The sequence below is a fragment of the Triturus cristatus genome, chromosome 8 (genome assembly GCF_964204655.1).
Source record: "Triturus cristatus chromosome 8, aTriCri1.1, whole genome shotgun sequence".
Taxonomy (NCBI): domain Eukaryota; kingdom Metazoa; phylum Chordata; class Amphibia; order Caudata; family Salamandridae; genus Triturus; species Triturus cristatus.
Window position 1 is genome coordinate 52162161 of NC_140591.1, and position 18885 is coordinate 52181045.

The 18885-nt window shown below is 43.6% G+C and overlaps 1 protein-coding gene across 2 annotated transcripts in view; it reads right to left on the reverse strand.

Moving 5' to 3' along the window:
• Window positions 1–18885, reverse strand: part of LOC146800046 (uncharacterized) — a 125614-nt gene that overhangs the window by 41498 nt on the left and 65231 nt on the right. For both annotated transcript variants that reach the window (XM_085620963.1, XM_085620962.1), the window contains one exon: window positions 1763–1864. In XM_085620963.1, the coding sequence (XP_085477089.1) occupies window positions 1763–1864 (102 nt within the window). The remainder of the gene's footprint in view (window positions 1–1762; window positions 1865–18885) is intronic.

An 18885-nucleotide genomic window follows, 5' to 3' on the forward strand; every position in this document is an offset into this window, starting at 1 on the left:
GTTTTCAATCAAAATAACAGACTAACATGTCCACTTATCAATTTTCATATGTCACTTTACTAATTCACCACTAATTCTCTATGGGTTCCGAGTAGCGTGCTACTCACCGAAAAAAAAAGCTTCAACACCTTATTAGGGGTAGCAAGCACTATATAAATGCAATCCTTTTTCCCTCTTCTATCCCTCCGCTATCCTTCTCAATCCAAATAACTGACTAATATCCACCACTCAAATTACTTTCATATTTCACTATACTAATTCACCACTAATCCTTTATGGTTCCGGAGTAGCGTGCTACTCGCCGAAAAAGCATTTCAACACCCCATCAGGGGTAACAAGCGATATATATAATATATACATCTGTCCATCTTCTATCCCTCTGCTACCCTTCACAATCCAAATAACCAACTAACATATCATCCACCACTCAAATCACTTTCATATTTCACTATACTAATTCAACACTAATCCTTTAATGGGTTCCGGAGTAGCGTGCTACTCGCCAAAAAAGCACTTCAACACACCAACAGGGGTAACAAGTGCTACTTTTTCCCCTCCTCTATCCCTCCGCTATCCCTCTCAATCCAAATACCTGAATTATATCCATCACTGAAATTACTTTCATATTTCACTATACTAATTCCTCAATAACCCTTATGGGTTCCGGAGTAGCGTGCTACTCAGCAAGAAAGTGCTTCAACACCCCAATAGGGGTAATAAACGTTATATAAATGCAAACCTTTTTCCCTCTTCTATCCCTCCGCTATCCTTCTGAATCCAAATAACTGACTAACCTCTCCACCACTAAAATTACTTTCATATTTCACTATACTAATTCAACACTAATCCTTCTTAGGTCCGGAGTAGCATGCTACTCGCCGAAAAAGAGCTACGACGCCACCTCAGGGGTAGTAAGCGCTATAAAAATGCAATTACAATTACAATGCTTCCCATTGGCACAAGCCCTTCACCATTTTATATGCAAAAAGATTTGACTCTTGAAAACATTTGGTATTGTCATGCAGCCCTATACCTTCACAGGAACCCTTGATAAAACTAATAGACCTTGCAAAAGGCAGTAGGACAGTTAGAGGTGCCCATATACTCTTTTTCTTGCGTATTAGTTGGCATCTCTGTGGTATAAGTGGAGGGCCTGTGCCCGAAGAAAACATTTATTCATATTCCAGAATAATAACTAGAGAATACTTATGCACCTTTCTAAAACAGTGAACTTCAATGATCTATTGCAGTCATGTAAATGCGACCATTTTTAAACCTCTGCAATCCCTTTTTTAAAGTTCTATATGAAACGCTCATTCACTACTTTATTTGGGTTTCATCTATTCTTCTAACAATCATATGAGGTCTTTTGTTGTCTGTTCTTGATTCTTTATGTAGATCTTTTATACCAGTTCATATTCGCATGAGCAGTGACAGGGCTTGTGATCTCGAGGTATTACTGGAGACCTTCCTCCATGTTGTCAGAGAGCCATCTCGTTCTCTTTCTTCTGCCAACGACTCTCTGTATGTGTTGCTCTGGGATTCTTACGGTTTATGGTAGATGGAACTTGGTGCAAGGACGTCAGTCCCAGCTATGCCGCCTCATGTATCTTACAACTATAGCTATGTCAGCTCATCTAGACCAGTGACCTATTATTAATGTAAAATCAGTGTCACTCCAAATTGAGACCAAATCTCATTGGTCTCTGGCTAGTGTGATTTATTCCATATATATGTTCTCCTATGTAGAAAGAGGGCTTACCTGCAGTGCAGAGGGAGTTTCTAAATTCCTTGGTGTCCTGGTCAGCTGTAGGGTAGGCCTCTTCTTTGATGCTCGGTGAGATCATCACAGAGGAAATCTCTTCTGGAAAGAATATAAACAACAAAGACTTATTTCAGTCAGGGACAAGAGGATTGTCTTACTTTCACCTCCCAACTCGCCTCAGAGCATCACTGATCCATATGCTGTACAAATTATTGAATCGTTCACAAATATTCATAAACTATAGAATAGAGTAGCAAGTTACTCCAAACTCAAATGTGTGACCTAGACAACAGAAAGAAAAACACTGCAAACAAGTTGTAGAGAGAGGCCTGGCACACTCATGCATCAGACCTGGCGTCTGAAGCCAGACAATAATAGATAGCAAAGGTTTGGACAGATCTCCATGTAGTACCTTTATAAATGTCTACAATGGGGACATTGCTAACCAGGGCAGCGGTGACTACTTTCCCCTTTGTAATGTGTGCCTCTGGTTAATCTGGCAATGATCGAAAGGTCTTTGTATAGCAATAACAATACAAGAAACCACCCATTTGCTAGAATCTGTTCGGAGGAGGCTAGTCCTGTGTACACAACTCCATAATTCCTACAGAGATGTCTGCCCCATGGAGGACTTTAGACTTTTCTAGGTAATGACATAAGGTGCATAGAGACAAAATGTTTTATTATAGAGCAGGCACAGTCCCTCTCTCCTTCAGCCCTTCTTCCCCAACGGTGGCCCTTCCAGACCCATTATAGCTCAGAGTGCAGGCACTGTACGACAGGATATTGATAAGATCGTGCTTTTTCTGGACTAAAGGTGTGCAGCCCACCAGCAATGCCGCTCCTTTACGTAGGTCAAAAAGAAACTAACAACAATGATGTTACCCTAAGCACTCATGTTCGTAGCCAGAAATTGAGGGTCAGCTTTAACGACAAGGCCATAGGCTTGGGTAAAAGAATATGAAGTCCTCCATTGAAATGGCGAGCGATCCCACTGGTTCTCTAGAGCCTGTGGATTCTCTTGGGTCCCCTAGAGCACAACAACAGCAACACCCACAAGGGATGTTACAATTAGCCTGGGACCACTTCACAAGATTCAACACAAGGAAGTGAGGTTAAAGACACTTTTGCACAAGACCATGTGGCTGGAAGTAACCCTCAATACCGGTCTTTGAAGCCACGGTTCCAGGATTCATTGCTGATCTCAGGAGAGGCTCGTGTGACAGTCCTTCTCGATTCACAATCGATGTCTGAGTTCCACTGCTTGAACTTGCAGAACTGATCCCCTGCTCAACCTTAACTTTCATGTGAACCCTGTGGGCTTATGTACTTTAGGAATAATGGATGGAGGTTTGGCCTATCTTATTTACCCCCCCTTGCATTTGTTTGTATTGATTTAGTTATTTCTTAATGGGCCGACAGATGCTTCAAGGGCATAAGTATAAAGTAGTGGTAGTAAAGGCAGCATGCCCAATATATAAAACTGAACTTTGAAATATCACCGCTATTTAACCGCTAATTCGGAATTCCACTCCTATGTACATCTTCCCACATGCCAACAAGGAGAAACCGCTTTTTATGATGTCAAAGGTGAAATCTGTCTCACTCTTAACTCTTGCCCTCTGTGTACATTAAAACTTTTTCTATCTGAAATCTTAAGACCCTTACAATCTCTTAAGTGAATCCCTTTCTCAAGGGATGGAACCCAAGCCATTTGAAGGGGCCATTGTAATTCCTATATTTAAAAAAAACTCAAGAAGGCCCTTTGCGTATGAAAAACTATCACCAAATCTCCATCTTGCAGTTTTCCTCAAAAGTTACGGAAGCCCATGTGGTGCAGGAATTGTGCTGACTCTTAAAGGAGAGCAAGCTCCTTCACCCTTTATGGGCTGGCTTTCGGCCAACCCACAGCACTGATTTAGTCAAGTGTCTGTACTGGACATTCGCTGTGCGTGGGAAATTAGGTCTTGCAGAAAAAAAGCAAATATTTGCCCTATCAGCAGCATTCAACTCTATCGACCTCTGTGGAGGCTGCTGCTTTACAGCACCCAACCCTTGAGCAGATCAAATCCATTCAGACAATCGCACTGAAGCTGAACATCTTGGCCTTTCCAAGGACACTGCAGTATGGGTAGAGTATGGCGTGTCGCAGACAACTTACTTATCCCCCCCACACAACTTTTTAACCTTTACGTTGGGCCCCTACTAAAGGAACAGGAGAATAAAGACTGCAGTCTATACAATTATAACTACAACTCCCAAATTATATTTCAGGAGGTGGCTCTAAGCCTCCCAGGAAAACTTTCCAAATATTATGCAGTTTATCTGGCAAGAGATGGATGATAATTAATTGAACCTTAATTCAGTCAAGATAGAAATTGTAATTTTAAACAATGAAATCTGTCTCTATAATTAGCTATACTGGGCTACCGAGAAGGGCTTTCCCCCACTCCCAAGAGACAAGCTAAAAGCCTTGGAGTCATCACGGACGGCGAACCACAAATCAGAGCAGAATTTCATCAGGTGTCTTTACGCAGAGAAAGATTATAAAAAATGCCATGTTTCTCACTCAGGATTAGTTACATCAAGCTTTGACTATGTACATTCTGTATACCTGGGCAGTCCAAAAACAATGCTTCATAGACTGAAATCTATTCAGAGCCAAGCAGCTAGACTGATCTATAGGTAACAGAGGTATTCCCACATCACACTTCTGTTAAGGGACCTCTACTGGTTACCATTGGAACAGGGGATTCAATTAAAAAGTCTCATCAGCAAGAACCCTCAATTTCTAGCAAGTAGGATAAAAAATACACACTCCCGTGTGGCAGCTTCTTTTCTCTTCATCGCACCTTTTGATTGTTCTTCGATTCAGAAGGTAGGTATTGGTGGTCGTAGTTTTTTCATACCAAGCCCCTCCTTTTGGAATTCACTTTCACTATTTCTATGATCACAAAATAATTCTGTTGTTATTTAAAGACTTGTTTTTTTAAACAAGCATACCAGTGCCTTTAAATGTGCCATCTGTTTAGGTCTCGCGAGCCAAAGGCTCGAAGAGACATTTTATATGTGAGATTTTCAAAGTGCTACCCACACTTTTGGCTGGCCTAAACCTTGAGTGCACAAGATCACATGCACGTGCACAGCTGCTCCTCTGCTAATTGCATTCCCCCATTCCTTCTCACCCAGTCCTTTGATGCTCTGCTCGATTACTTTCACTTTCGCTGCTTTGACCCCTGCATTCCCCCCTCCCTTCTCACCCAGCCCTTTGATGCTCTGCTCGCATCTCCCTCCTCCCTGGGCGTGAAGGGAGACAGAGACATCCTCCTTAATTGCTGTTTCCCCTCTGAGCCGAGAACACATCGGGTCCTGTGGACACGTTATTGATCAGCTCCAAACTCCGATACATTGCTCTCAAGTGACCATCTGTCAGAGGAAACAAGCAGCAGGCACTTAAATGACCTCTATACATAATTATGCTTTATTATATGCCACATAATTTTACACCACTCAATGCAACACAATTCCACTCCATGCTACACAATTCTATGTCACATAATTCTACTCCACATCACATAATGCCACTCCACATCATGCCACATAATTTGACAGAACACCACATAATTCAACAAAGTGTAACATAATTCCACTCCTCCCTACATGACTCCACTCCACACAATGGCATTCCACATCACACAATTGCACTCCAAGTTACACATCTGCCCTTCATGCCACAAAATTGCTCTCCATGCTGCACAATTCCATGTCTCACAATTCGACTCCACACCACAGAATCCCACGCAACCAAGTTCCACGCAACGTAATTCAACTCCACACCACATAATTTCATGCCATATATTACCCCTCCTAGTCACATAATTCCACTCCACCTATTTTCAATCCACTCCATACCACATCATTTCACCCCATGCCACATAATTCCACACCACTCAAGGCCTCGCAGTTCCATGCAACACAATTCCACATCTCATAATTCCACTCATGCCACAAATTTCCACTCACACAATTCCATGCCACATAATTCTACTCCATACCACATAATTCCACTTCAGTGCACAACATATAATTCCACATCATGCCACATACTATGCCACATAATTTCACTCCCTACAACATAATTCCACTCTGTGTCACATAATGCCTCTTCCCTTTCGTGCCACATAATTCAGATCAACATATTTCCACTCAACTCAATTCCTTGCCATGCGACACAATTGCACATCACATAAATCCATGCCACATAATTCTACTATATGCCACACACTTTCACTCCACACCACATAATTCCACACCACGTCACGTAATTCCACTCCACATCACTTAATCCCACTCCACACAATTGCACTCCATGTCACACCGTGGCACTCCTCACAATTCCATGTCTCAAAATTTCACTCCATGGCACACAATTGCACGCCATACAATTTCACACCACACAATTCCATGCCAAAAAATTCTGCGCCACTTAAAGCCAATCCATGGCATGTAATGCCATGCCACACAATTCAAATCAACATAATTAGGCTCCATGCCACATAATTCCACGGCACGTAATTCCACTCAACACCACACAATTCATTACCATGTCACATAATTCCACTCCATGCTATATGATTTCCACTCCACTCAGTGACACTCCATGTCACCCAATTGCACTCCACATCACACAATTGCATTTCACGCCACACAATTCCACGTTGCACAATTCCACTCCAGTCAACACAATTACACTCCATGCAACACAATTCTGAACCACACAATTCAACTCCATGCCACCTAAGTGCACTCCACCCTCATATTTCCAATCCAAGCCACATAATTCCACTCCATGTCGCATAATTCCAATCCTCTCAATGCCGCACAATACCATGCCAAACAATTCCATGCAACACAATTCTTCTCCACATAATTTCACGCCACCTAATTCTACTCTACACCACATAATTCCACTAGTCAACACCCCACAATTCCATGCCACACAATTCAACTCCATTCCACATAATTTCACTCCATGCAACATCACGACTCCACATCATGCTACATAATTCCACTCCATGAGACATAATTCCACTCCATACCACATAATTCCACATTGTACCACACTGTACCACCTAAATTTAATCTCCCCAAACCAACATAATTTCACACCACACAATTCCACACCAGACAATTCCATGCCAGACCATTCCATGTCACATCTCATAATTCTACTCCACGGAGCATAATTCCACTCCTTGCCACCTAATCCTATGCCACACCACTTGATTTCACACCATGTCACATAATTCCACTTCACGGCACTACATTCCTCTCCACACAATTGCACACCACGTCACATAATTGTAGTTCACGCCACACAGTAACATGTCTATCTCAGTGAATGCAAAATAATTCCACTCCACATAATTCCATGCCACATAAAGTGCTCTCCACTTCTCATAAATCCACACCACATAATACCATTCCATGGCACACAATTGCATGCCACATAATTCCATACCACACCCCATAATTCCACACCACATCACATAATTCCACTCCACCCCCATACTTCCTCTCCGCAGAATTGCACTCCATGTCACACAATTGCATACCATGCCACACAATTCCATGTCTCACAATTTTCCTCAACACCCCACAATTCTAGGCCACACCACACAAATCCACACCAATTAATTCCATACCACATAATTACACTCCATGGAACGTAATTCCATGCCACATAATTCCACTCCACTATTAATGAATCCACTCAATAACATAATTCCACTTAGCGGCACATAATTCAAGTCCACCACATAATTTCATTCCATGCCACATATTTCCACTCCATTCCATGACACATACTTCTATTCCTCTCAACACAATTCCATGCCACACAATTCCATGCCACACAATTCCACTCCACACAATTCCACACCACACCATATAATCCTACTCCACGCCATGCCAACTAATTCCACACCACATCCCTTAATTCCACACCATGCCACATAATTTAACTCCAGGTAACATAATTCATTTCCATACAATTGCAGTCTATGCCACACCACGCCAAAGAATTCCACATCTCACTATTCAGCTCCATGCCACACAGTTCCAAGCCACTCAACATACTTTCATGCCACATAATTTCACCCCACACATCATAATTTCACTCTGCATATTTCCACTCTACTTGACAACACGTAATTCTACTCCCCTCTACATTTGCAGAACAAGCATTTGCAATGCAATAGGTCTCGCATTTACGCAAGTTTGAGCTACTCACATTACAAATAACAATGCCTTTTATTTTTGTTTTCTTTTTTAAAACTTAAATAAAAGGCAGTGTCATTTACAATGCCAATAGCTTAAACTCGCGTGAATGCGAGACCTATTGCATTGCAAATGCTTGTTTTCGTTTGACATGTACCCCATAGCGCCAGGAAACCATTGATGACTGCGCGGTTTACAAGTTGAATTAACATGACCCATCATGCAAAATATGACACCCCTTGATGACAGGCAACACCTACCCCTGAATGCCCCAGCCAGGTACCACAGTAAGAGTGCTCTACCCTTAAATGGCAGGTTTGTACGCACAGATATACCGTAGGCGTATCCAGCGTCATCAAAGATCAGCACAAAATCATTCCTGGAAAGTGGTGGTGAGACACAGTCCACCTTTATATTAAACATGCCCAAGACATTGTATTATTAAAAGAAATGCACCTTAAGGGAGTGTAATTTTTCGGCCCCCTTTTGTTTCTGCTCGTTTTCTGTCCTCTCTTTTTCTTCTTCTGCTCTGTGTTGCCTTTTCTGCCCTCTGTTCTGCCTTTTCTGCTAGTTTTTCTGCCCTCGGTTTTGCCTTTCTCTGACCGTTTCTTCCCTCTTCCTCACGGTTCCTCAAGACCTGGCTTTTCGATGGAGATCTTGCACCCCAGTGCCCAGATACTCCTATAGGGTGACAGTGTTGCGCTTTACAAATGCGGATTGACTGATATACGTATACAATACAGTGTTCCATGATGGTTTTACAAGAGGATCACGGTATGTGGCCATACTTGTCAATAGGACCTTCCCTCTCACCTCCATCACAACACACTTTGATCCATCAGACAGATTTATCATGATTCAAGGGGCCAATTCAACACTAATTACTATATACGCACTACCAGGAATCTAGGACCCCGCTGCAGTTTTTCTCAGGTGTGCTGCTGGAAGCCTCGCAGGGCACCATTGTTGACGATGGTAACTTTAGTGATGGATGCAGAGGTAGAAACTCACAATAGTACATCCTCCACGTAGGCGGGAGGGTCTGTCCGGCCGTGCCTCCTCATTGGGCTAGTAGACACCTGAAAGGCAGTGGTGGGACGGGGAGGTCCATGTCATACTGTTGGGGCAGGGCGCGTGAGCGAGGTAAGGAACAAGCTGATCTGGAGAACCAAATCAGATTCCTGGAGACGCAGTGGGTGAATTAACCCAACAAAGATTCTTTACAATCACTACACACTGCTAAAGACACCCTTAAAATAAACCTGCTATGTTGGCTAATAAAGGTTGGCAAAAAAAGACCTGAAGGCCAGAAATATACAAGAGATTATGAATACCCAAGACGATGCTGTGCGTGAGGTTTCTTTTGAGAAACATTACAAGTCATTTTATGCTGAGAAATGGCCACAGTGATATGACTGCTCCATTGTCGGAGACCTTCGAGTCTCCTCTCTTTCACTTCAGGACTGTGCAAAAATTAGATTTTCCTATTATCGAACTTGAGGTACAGCAGACAATTTCAGGCATGGCATCTTGCAGGACCCCGATCCTATTGGCCTCCGCCTGGAATTTTCTAAAATGTTCTCCTCAATTCTGGTCCCACATTTGCTTGAACTATACCAAGAAACACGGAGAAAGGGTGAACGACTGTACAATCAACGCAGTGCAACAATCACAGCCATTCCCAAGCCAGGGGTACAAAGCAACTACGGTAAAGGCCAGTCTCTAATTTAAATTGAAGCCTAAATGATTGTGAAAGTTTTAGCCAATAGGCAGATGGCAACATAATCGGCACCTTTGTTGTTATGGGCCCAAGGCCTTGAGAATGGACCCATTTTCAATAGGTAGGGGCACACGTCAGAAGTGTCCCCTCTCACTGTTTCTTTTGCTTTAGTGATTGAGCCCCTTGCAAGATGCAGATGTCTGGGGGAACAGGTGACGGGAGACCTAGAGGACCAGATTTCCCTGTATACAATCTACTTTTATTTATACAACGTTCAGGTATAGTCCTACCCAGGATTTTCCACATTCTACAGGCATATGAGGATGCCTCAGGCCTTTGATCCAACTGGGATATTTACATGACGGATTACACCCCCACCCATCATCTATGCATCATGAGGATAGCCCCCACACACTTCAAATACTTGGTTATGATGGTTACACCTGACCCATGACTGAGCTGGACCCTCAATATTTCTATATTTCCTTCTATTAAGTAGAGTTTGGTAGGATCTGGAGGACTGGCCTAGCTACCTCTTACAATTATGGGACAAGGGGACCCTTTCCAAATTACTGCCCTCCCACATATTTTATATGCTATTCAAAATCTCCTGCACTACTACAGGCTTCCTGATGAATGATTCCATTAAATGATTTTTAGTGAGCGGCGGATGGGCGGGAGCATGGAGGATGGGGGGCACGGCAGTGCACTTGGAACTGGCTATTCTTGAACCTGCTGTCCTCTTTTCAATTTGTACGGTTCAACTGTCCCTGGCGTACTTTGTGATCACAAGACTCTCCTTGGAGAGTTAGAAGGCAGCAGTAAGACTGAATGGATGGTAGGGCAAGTTAATAACTGAGACCACTCTATGGCGTGGCACATGGTTGGCCCACGAGAGTTCCAAGATTGGGACCTCATTGGCATTTTTAAGGTAGAGGATGTCTGGGTGAATGGTCATATGAAAACATCTGAGCATCTACCTACACAGTAAACACACCACAGTTTTTCTGATATTCACAACTAAGGCATGCACTGGTATGTCATTCTTCAGGCCTTATTGCAGGGCCAGAGTTCAACTCTTTGGAAGGAAAACTAATGAGCGAACAACAAAGTAAGAAGGGTTTATACCGACTCTATACGTTATTAACTATGAGCTCCCCTAATGCATTCCTGAAACTTAGAGAATGATGGAAGAAACACCTTGGGCCCAAGAACTATGACAAATGGACTGAGGCGTGAATGGCACTTGGGACCCTGTGACATCTATTTATTTCCACCTCAAACAATTAAAACATTTCCACAGAATTTATTGTCACCCTTTAGACTCTGGTGGTCGAACAGATCACCCTTGCCTGTATGCTGGTACTGTAATGATGCAAAGGGTTCCTTTCTGCATGCTAGATATAAATAAGGTCCACTGAGTAGGAAGAAACTTTATCTTGTTTCAGTGATTGGAAAACCCAGACTGTGAAGGCTGTCCAATGTCAGATGTACATTTTGCAACAGTGTTTGAAGAGAAGCCTCTTTACCAATCCTTTAATGGGCAAGGGTGTATAAACTTTCCTTCAAAGACTACCATGGCAGTGCATTTAGAAAAATATTTAACTTTAGACCCTAACAAACAATTCTGTAATGATCGTGCATCATTTCCTCTTTAAAAAGAAGTACGTGCTAATGCTCTGCACAACCAGGTATATGAAAACACATGCCCCGAAGATCAAGTGAACACTTCAAGTTTCTTTGTTGCAGCTGTCAGTAAACTTAAGCAGTGCCAAGCTTCTGAACTTTTCTCTTTTGATTTGTTTAAATTTTTTTACATCTAAAACTGGAATAAACTCTGCTTTGTGCCCCCCTTCTTAACATGAAAATACTTCATTGTCCTCTGATGGAAAGGCACTGGTCTGATTGGTTTCCTTCTCAGCAAAATTCCCATCTCTTGAACCAGCCAATCCAACATATCAAGAATTAATCACCTTGGTAGTACCCGGGTAAATGTGATTTTGTACCAACCCTGTAAAATATGTAGCACCCTCATCTCCTTGGTAATTTTCTGCCATACAGGAAAATTACTGAAATAAAATGAGGGTAATGCATAGACTCTGTTTTTCTGCATGTAATGCATGTGCTAAGTGGACAGGGAGAACCTTTGACCTCGACAAAGGTCTTTGACCAATTGTGGCACTATTGTCTGGTCGAAACATGTTGGTATTCTAGCGTGGTTAAGTGAACAGTTATGTTCTACCCTTATAACTCAGATTTTATATTATAACAGGGAATTCATTATTAAAGGAATCTCCTTTGATTATACCCTTAGTTATTTTTTGGCTTCTGATATGAACTGATGAATTTGTTATTTAAGATCTCTCAATTTTGTCTGGTTGAGTGCACTGAAGTGGCACTATCCTACTCCAGTGTGAGACGTTACCTATGATGAAGCATGCCATGATAAGTTATGGGTGAGGCGAACTCTCAAATATTGTATTATGATCTGGTAGGCTGCTGTAGAAAAGTAACTTAATTTTTTTACATGGCCACCCCCACTTATTGCCTGGTAAATGATGTGATTTCAACTGAAAGTGCACCAAGTTCCGGCTAACCAGGTCACCAGTGCCAGAGCTCTTTCCCAAAACTGTACAATTGTTCCCCCAATCAGCAAAACGTTTAGCACCCTATGTAAGTCCCTGGTAAATAGTACCCTGGTTCCTAGGGTCTGAGGTACCAAAGAGTGCCCCTAAGGGCTGCAGCATGAATTGTGGCACCTTAAGGGAATCCTCACCAAGAACATGCAAAACTGCCACTGCAGGCTGCGTGTCTTGGTGCAGACCAAAGTGAAAACACGACATGTCACACATCCCTCTGTGAATGAACTATGTTCCCACAGTGCTCTTTTCGCAATACTTTTTCTCAATGATCTTTTCTCAATTTTTTCCTGTGTGTGAACCAGGTGTTTAGTGCAATGTCTCCAATCGTGCACTGTAGAAGCAATAGAACTATGTGCTGCCAAAGATCAAAATAACTATGAATGTCTGCGCAATTCAAGTCTTACATATATCAATGTATTATCAATCCAAAACGCAGTGTACACGTGAGGGTGCAATACATTCAAGGTGAATAGATTGTGTCTTCTTTAAGAAAATGCGTCTCTATGTTTAAACATCAATGTGTGCTCAAGTGAAAATTCCCAAAAATCAATAGCAATTGTTATTGTAAAAACATGCCTCGTGGACACTGTGACAACGTTAGGTGATCCTCAGGCAACTCTTTACACAAAAGTATCAGAAAAAACAAACGTAAAACTGAAATGTATGCTCCTTTGTCCCATAACAAAACCTAGAGCGACGTCTCACCTTTGCAAACCTCTCCGTTCATATACGAGCAAAATCAACTTAAGAGTAACGCATCCCTCTGCGTGTGGAACTTCAAACTGACTTACCCATTACCGTTCGGTGACTGACTTGCATTTCCAGTATTGTTAGTCAACCGTCAGTTTCAGATGAGTAGATTTCTCTCACCAGTGCCGTAAACGAATGCGTGAGAACATGCACGTATTTTGTGAACCTCATCCACAAATGTTGTATTGAGTGCCTCCTTCTTAAAGGTATAGAACATATTGGCTGTATTCAGTGCGGAGTAGTATTCGAATCCTCTTGATTTGACCATTAAGCATGCCCAAGCTTCAAACGGGACAAAGAAATACGAAATAGTTTGAAAAAAATACCAATTCAATAAAAAAACTGTAAAAAAATGAGATATTAAACTGCAATAACAAAATATCCAAATCATGATTCACTTATTAACCATAATGGCTAGATGTATGAAACATATATATGTAAATATTTTTATAAGAAACATGTGTATTCTAATCTATCATTCATCCCTGAGGGCTGCATGGTTTCCATTTTTTTTTTATCCAGAAGAATTCTGTTTGTGCCAATTGTTTATGTGGATCTATATCCGGTTTGATGGCGACTGCTTCCAAAAGTGTAGTTGGGCCATGTTATGACCTGCTTGAAGCCAGTGCATAGCCACACTTGAATTTTTGTTCTGGTTTTGGATGTTGCATTTATGTACTGTAGGGAAAATGCTACTTAAAAGTATGCATCTGTTCTTGGCATGTAGAGCTGCGGAGATTCATACTGTAGCATAGATCGCCATCTGGTGTTGGGCTCGGATGCTTGCACCTTGTTGTTGTCTTGGAAGAAGTCTTTTGTAGTCACGAGATAGGTGACTCCTCCCTTGGACGATAGTGCGCATGGCATCGACTCCATCCTCAGATTGTTTTTCGCCATGGTGGTAAATGATGGAGTCAGTAAGAAGTAAAAGAGATGTCCATGTGAATGTATCTAATTAAGATAACACTGGAACAGATACAGGCTCCGGGGAGGCGGGTGGGCGTATGAATCTCTGCAGCTCTACATGCCAAGAACAGATGCATACTGGCAAGTAGCATTTTCCGTTCGAGGCATATGAGCTGCGGAATTCATACTGTAGCATAGACTGTATAGCAGTGTCTCCCCTAGCGGTGGTCGCGTGTATCAGTTGCAGTGGTTTGAAAAAGTGTCTTAAGAACAGCCTGGCCTACAGAAGCCTGTTGCTTCGCCTGAACATCTACACAATAGTGTTTAGTGAAGGTGTGTGTTGTAGACCATGTTGCTGCCTTACAAATGTCTTCTAGGGGAATGTTCCCTAAGAATGCCATGGAAGCCCCTAGTTTGCAAGTTGAATGCGCTCTTGCGGGAATTGTTAGCGTACGTTTTGCTTTCTGGTAACATGTTTGAATTAATTTTACTATCCACCTTGCAATTCCAGCATTGGAGATGGGATTGCCTTTATGAGGTGGTGAGAAAGCTACAAAGACTTATTCTGTTTTTCTAAAGGCCTTAGTCCGGTCTATGTAATAAAGTAAAGCTCTTTCGACGTCTAGTGTGTGAAGAGCTCTTTCTGCTATGGAATCAGGGTTTTGGAAAAATACTGGTAACTCTACTGATTGGTTAAGATGGAAAGCAGAGTTACTTTTGGAAGGAATTTTGGATTTGTCCTGAGAACCACTTTGTTACGATGTATTTGTAAGAATGGCTCTTGTATGCTTTTTATTTTTGCAGAGTTTTATATAGCGCAAACTTGACCCGAATCCAATCGGGTATCAGAGCGCTTTACATAGCACCAGCTACGTTACATGAGGACACACATTCATTTTTTTGTTAGGCACGGGGAGATTAAGTGATTTGCCCAGAATCACAGGAAGTTCAGCGTCAATTCCGAGACTCGAACACAGTTCCCCAGGTCCAAGGTCGAGCGCCCTAGCCGTTAGGCCAACTCCTCTCCCCAAAAGCCTGGATCTCACTTACTCTTCAGAGAGAGGTGATTGCGACAAAGAAGGCTACCTTCCATGTAAGGAATTGTAATTCACATTTATGTAAAGGCTCACATGGGGGACCCATGAGTCTAGTAAGAACAATGTTAAGGTTCCACACTGGAGAGGGTGGTAGTCTGGGTGGAATTATTATTTTAAAGGCTTTGATAGCGGGTAGCCTAAACAATGACAAATGTTGTCTGTTTTGTAGGTAGGCTGCAAGGGCAGCCAGATGTAATCTGATTGACGAGTATGCCAGATTGCATCTTTGTAGATGTAGCAATTAACAGATAATGTTCTGAATTGAAGCATCTAATGGATCTATTTTGGTGTTGTTGCAGTAAATTACAAATCTTTTCCATTTAGCCGCATAGCAAGCTGTGGTAGTGGGGCGTCTGGCTTCTTTAATAATATTCATACATTCGGGAGGGAGGTTAAAGGTAACCAAACTCTAGGATTTCAGGAGCCAGATTGCAAGATTCAGCTGTGCCTTATCTCTCCATGGTTCTGCGTGTGCAGTCTTGGGAAGAGACGTAGCTTCTGGTATGGAACTACCGAGAGTTGGAGGAGTGTTGTGAACCACGGTTGCCGTGCCCATGTGGGGGCAACTAGGATCATTTTGAGAGACTCTTGCTTGAGCTTGCGTACTACTAACGGAATGAGTGGGAGAGGCGGAAAATCATATGCAAATCTGCCTGACCAATTCATCCATATCACATTGCCCTTGGACAACGGGTGTGGGAACCTGGCGGCGAAGGTTGGGCATTTTGCGTTTGCGTGTGTGGCGAACAGATCGATGTCTGGTTATCCCCACATTTGGAAGAAAGGTTGAAGAACTTGCGGATGAAGTTCCCATTTGTGTATCTGTTGAGTCTGCCGACTTCATAGATCCACTATCCGATTGTTCACCCTTGGAAGATGTTCTGCTAGTAGATATTTGTTTTGTGGAATGGCCCATCTCCATATGCTTTGCGCTAGTTGTGACAGTTGTGGAGAATGTGTTCCTCCTTGTTTTTGTATATAATACATCGCTGTCATATTGTCTGTGTGGACTAGGACAGTTTTGTTGAAAAGATGTGTTTGGAATGATTTTAACGCTAGAAATATTGCTAGTAATTCTAGGTGATTGATGTGGAGCGATTTTTGTTGAGTCGTCCACTTGCCCTGAATTGTATGGTGTAGGAGATGGGCTCCCCAGCCGGAGAGCGATGCGTCTGCTGTTAGCACTATCTGTGGAACCGGCTCTAGAACAGCCCCCCCATCCCCCCCCCCCCGGAAAGGTTTTGTGTTTTCCACCACTGCAGAGAGCGATGTGTGCGGCTGTCTACCAACACCAGATCTGTACGCTGACCTTGAGCTTGGTTCCATTGATGTGCTAAGCCTTCCTGTAATGGACGCATTTGAAGTCTCGCGGGAGGTACGATGCAAGATGCCATCATTCCTATGAGTTGCATGAACACCCTCGCTGGGAGGGAATGCTGTGGCTGAAATTTGGTGATGAGGGTTTGTATACTGGCTATCCTGGCTGGATTTGGATATGCCAGAGCTTTGGAGGTATCTATTGTGGCCCCTAGATACGGATGTATGTGGGAGGGCTAAAGATGTGACTTGGTGTAGTTTACTGTGAACCCCAAGTTGTGTAGTAGCTGGATGGTTTGGTAAGTGTGATGGTGTCGCCTGGTCGAGGGACCTGAGGAGACCCACGTACAGGACACAACTGACGGGACTTTTACGCCTCCCCTGCAGGGCGCTGATGGCCCCTTTAACGTGGACTGGATCGCTGAGGATGGAGGTGCGGCTCGGATGACGACATCGGGAGAGGACCACTCAGACGGTCGCGAGTTCCGTAAAGCGGAAGCTTGGAGACCTGACGGGGCGAAAGCCCGAGGAGGAGATATCGGAGACGTGGAGGAGAGCGAGGCGAGGAGGGAGACCGAGGAGAAGAGAGGAGAACGAGGTTCGAAGGAGCAGAGAGGAGCGGGGAGAGACGGTGAGCCAGGAGGCCAACGGAACCACTTCTCGCCCCGCCACACCCCAGGAGGAGTGTGGCTGGGAAAGGTACGGGGTCGTATCCTGGGCTTCTTAAATCACCGGGAGGGCGCTAGGGGAGGGAGTTCGCTGTCGGGAGGGCACCCGGGCTGAGGACGTTGTCTTGTGTTTCGAGAACCCCTCACTCACTTACATCCTTATTCTCAAACACGAGTGTTCTTTTGGTGCTGGAACCCCGGTGACCCCTCACACCCCTTTCCCCCTCAACTTTCGGTCGTGGAGGGTCGTATATTAATCCCTACTTCTTTCCTTCCTTTTCGGACCCCATCGGAGGCATTCCCCTACCCAGGAACATGCCGAGGAGAAGGAGGACCACGAGGAACCCGACCTATCCCTATCCTGGAGTACAACAAGCCGGCAGACCACCTTTATCCCCATAAAGAACGAGATAACTCTTGTATTACACTGGAATAAAGCCTCAATCCTGTACTTCAGTCTAGTGGCGTTATTGGTCTAAGCAGGGGAAGACAGCGCATAGGCGACAGATGGACACACTGGTTGCGTGACTTGGTTTTTATCAGCCAGTCGTCGAGGTATGGAAAGACATGAATTTGTTGTCTTCTCAAGTGTGCTGCTACTACTGCAAGGCACTCTGTGAACACTCTGGGTGCTGTGGTCACCCCGAATGGAAGGACTTTGAACTGATAGTGTTGTCCGTCCAACATGAATCTTAGGTATTTCCTGTGAGCAGGGTGTATGGGAATATGGAAGTAGGCGTCCTTGAGATCTAGTGTGGCAAGGAAGTCACCCTGTTGCCACACGAGCCGAGGACTGGAACCACACCAGGTTGACATGCTGGGTAGGATCTTCAATTGAAGACTACCCACATTATCACTCCGGTCCTGTGTGAATCGCGCAGCCCTCCCGCAATTGATGGAGACTGGCATTTTACAGATACACATACATCAAACACACCGCGAGGAGTAGCTACTCTGCCCTCGCCTCACAGAAAGTATAGGGAACCCCCCCCTTTTCTGTTAGAGCCCTCACATAGGGGTTGACATTCTGCCCTGAAGAAAGTCCAGGTCCTTTACTGGCCACTCTTGGCTGAAACATGTCGGCACTAGGGTCTTAGGACCATAATACTCCACTAAGACCCGTTTTTAGATTTTTTACTGACCCAGACAGACCCAATAATAAAGGGAAACCGGGGGTCTGCCTGTGGTATTTTATCTTTAAAACCCCCCCAGTCTTCATCTCTCAATAGAGCTCCCAACACTGTGGTCGAGCCCACCCCGACTTATAGGGGTCGGGGTGACCAGATGATGAAGCACGACACCACTAGGGTGTGTGAGGGTAACTAAAACAAGAAACGTTCTCTCCTTTACACAAGGTTTTGCTTAGCACAACCTTTCACTAGAGAGGCACCACCCTTGTTTCCCTCTTTTGCTCTTTGTTCGTCAACACGAACAATATAGTATCATCCCTGACCATTCTGTTGGTTTATTGGAGTATTTTTTGTGTGAAAGAAGTAGTGGGAGGACCTGTTGAAGAGTGATCATGTGAAAATGATCTGACTGTATGTAGAGATTGAGAGGTCTGAGGTCGAGTATTGGCCTTAAGGGGCTGTCCTTTTTGGGGATTAGGAAATACAGCGAGTAAACCCCTGTTCCTTGATGCTGTAAGGGAACTAGTTCTATTGCATGCTTTTGAAGCAGTGAGAGAACTTCCTGCTTTAAGAGTGTGAGATGTGCTGTGGACTTTGGACGCTGTTTGGGT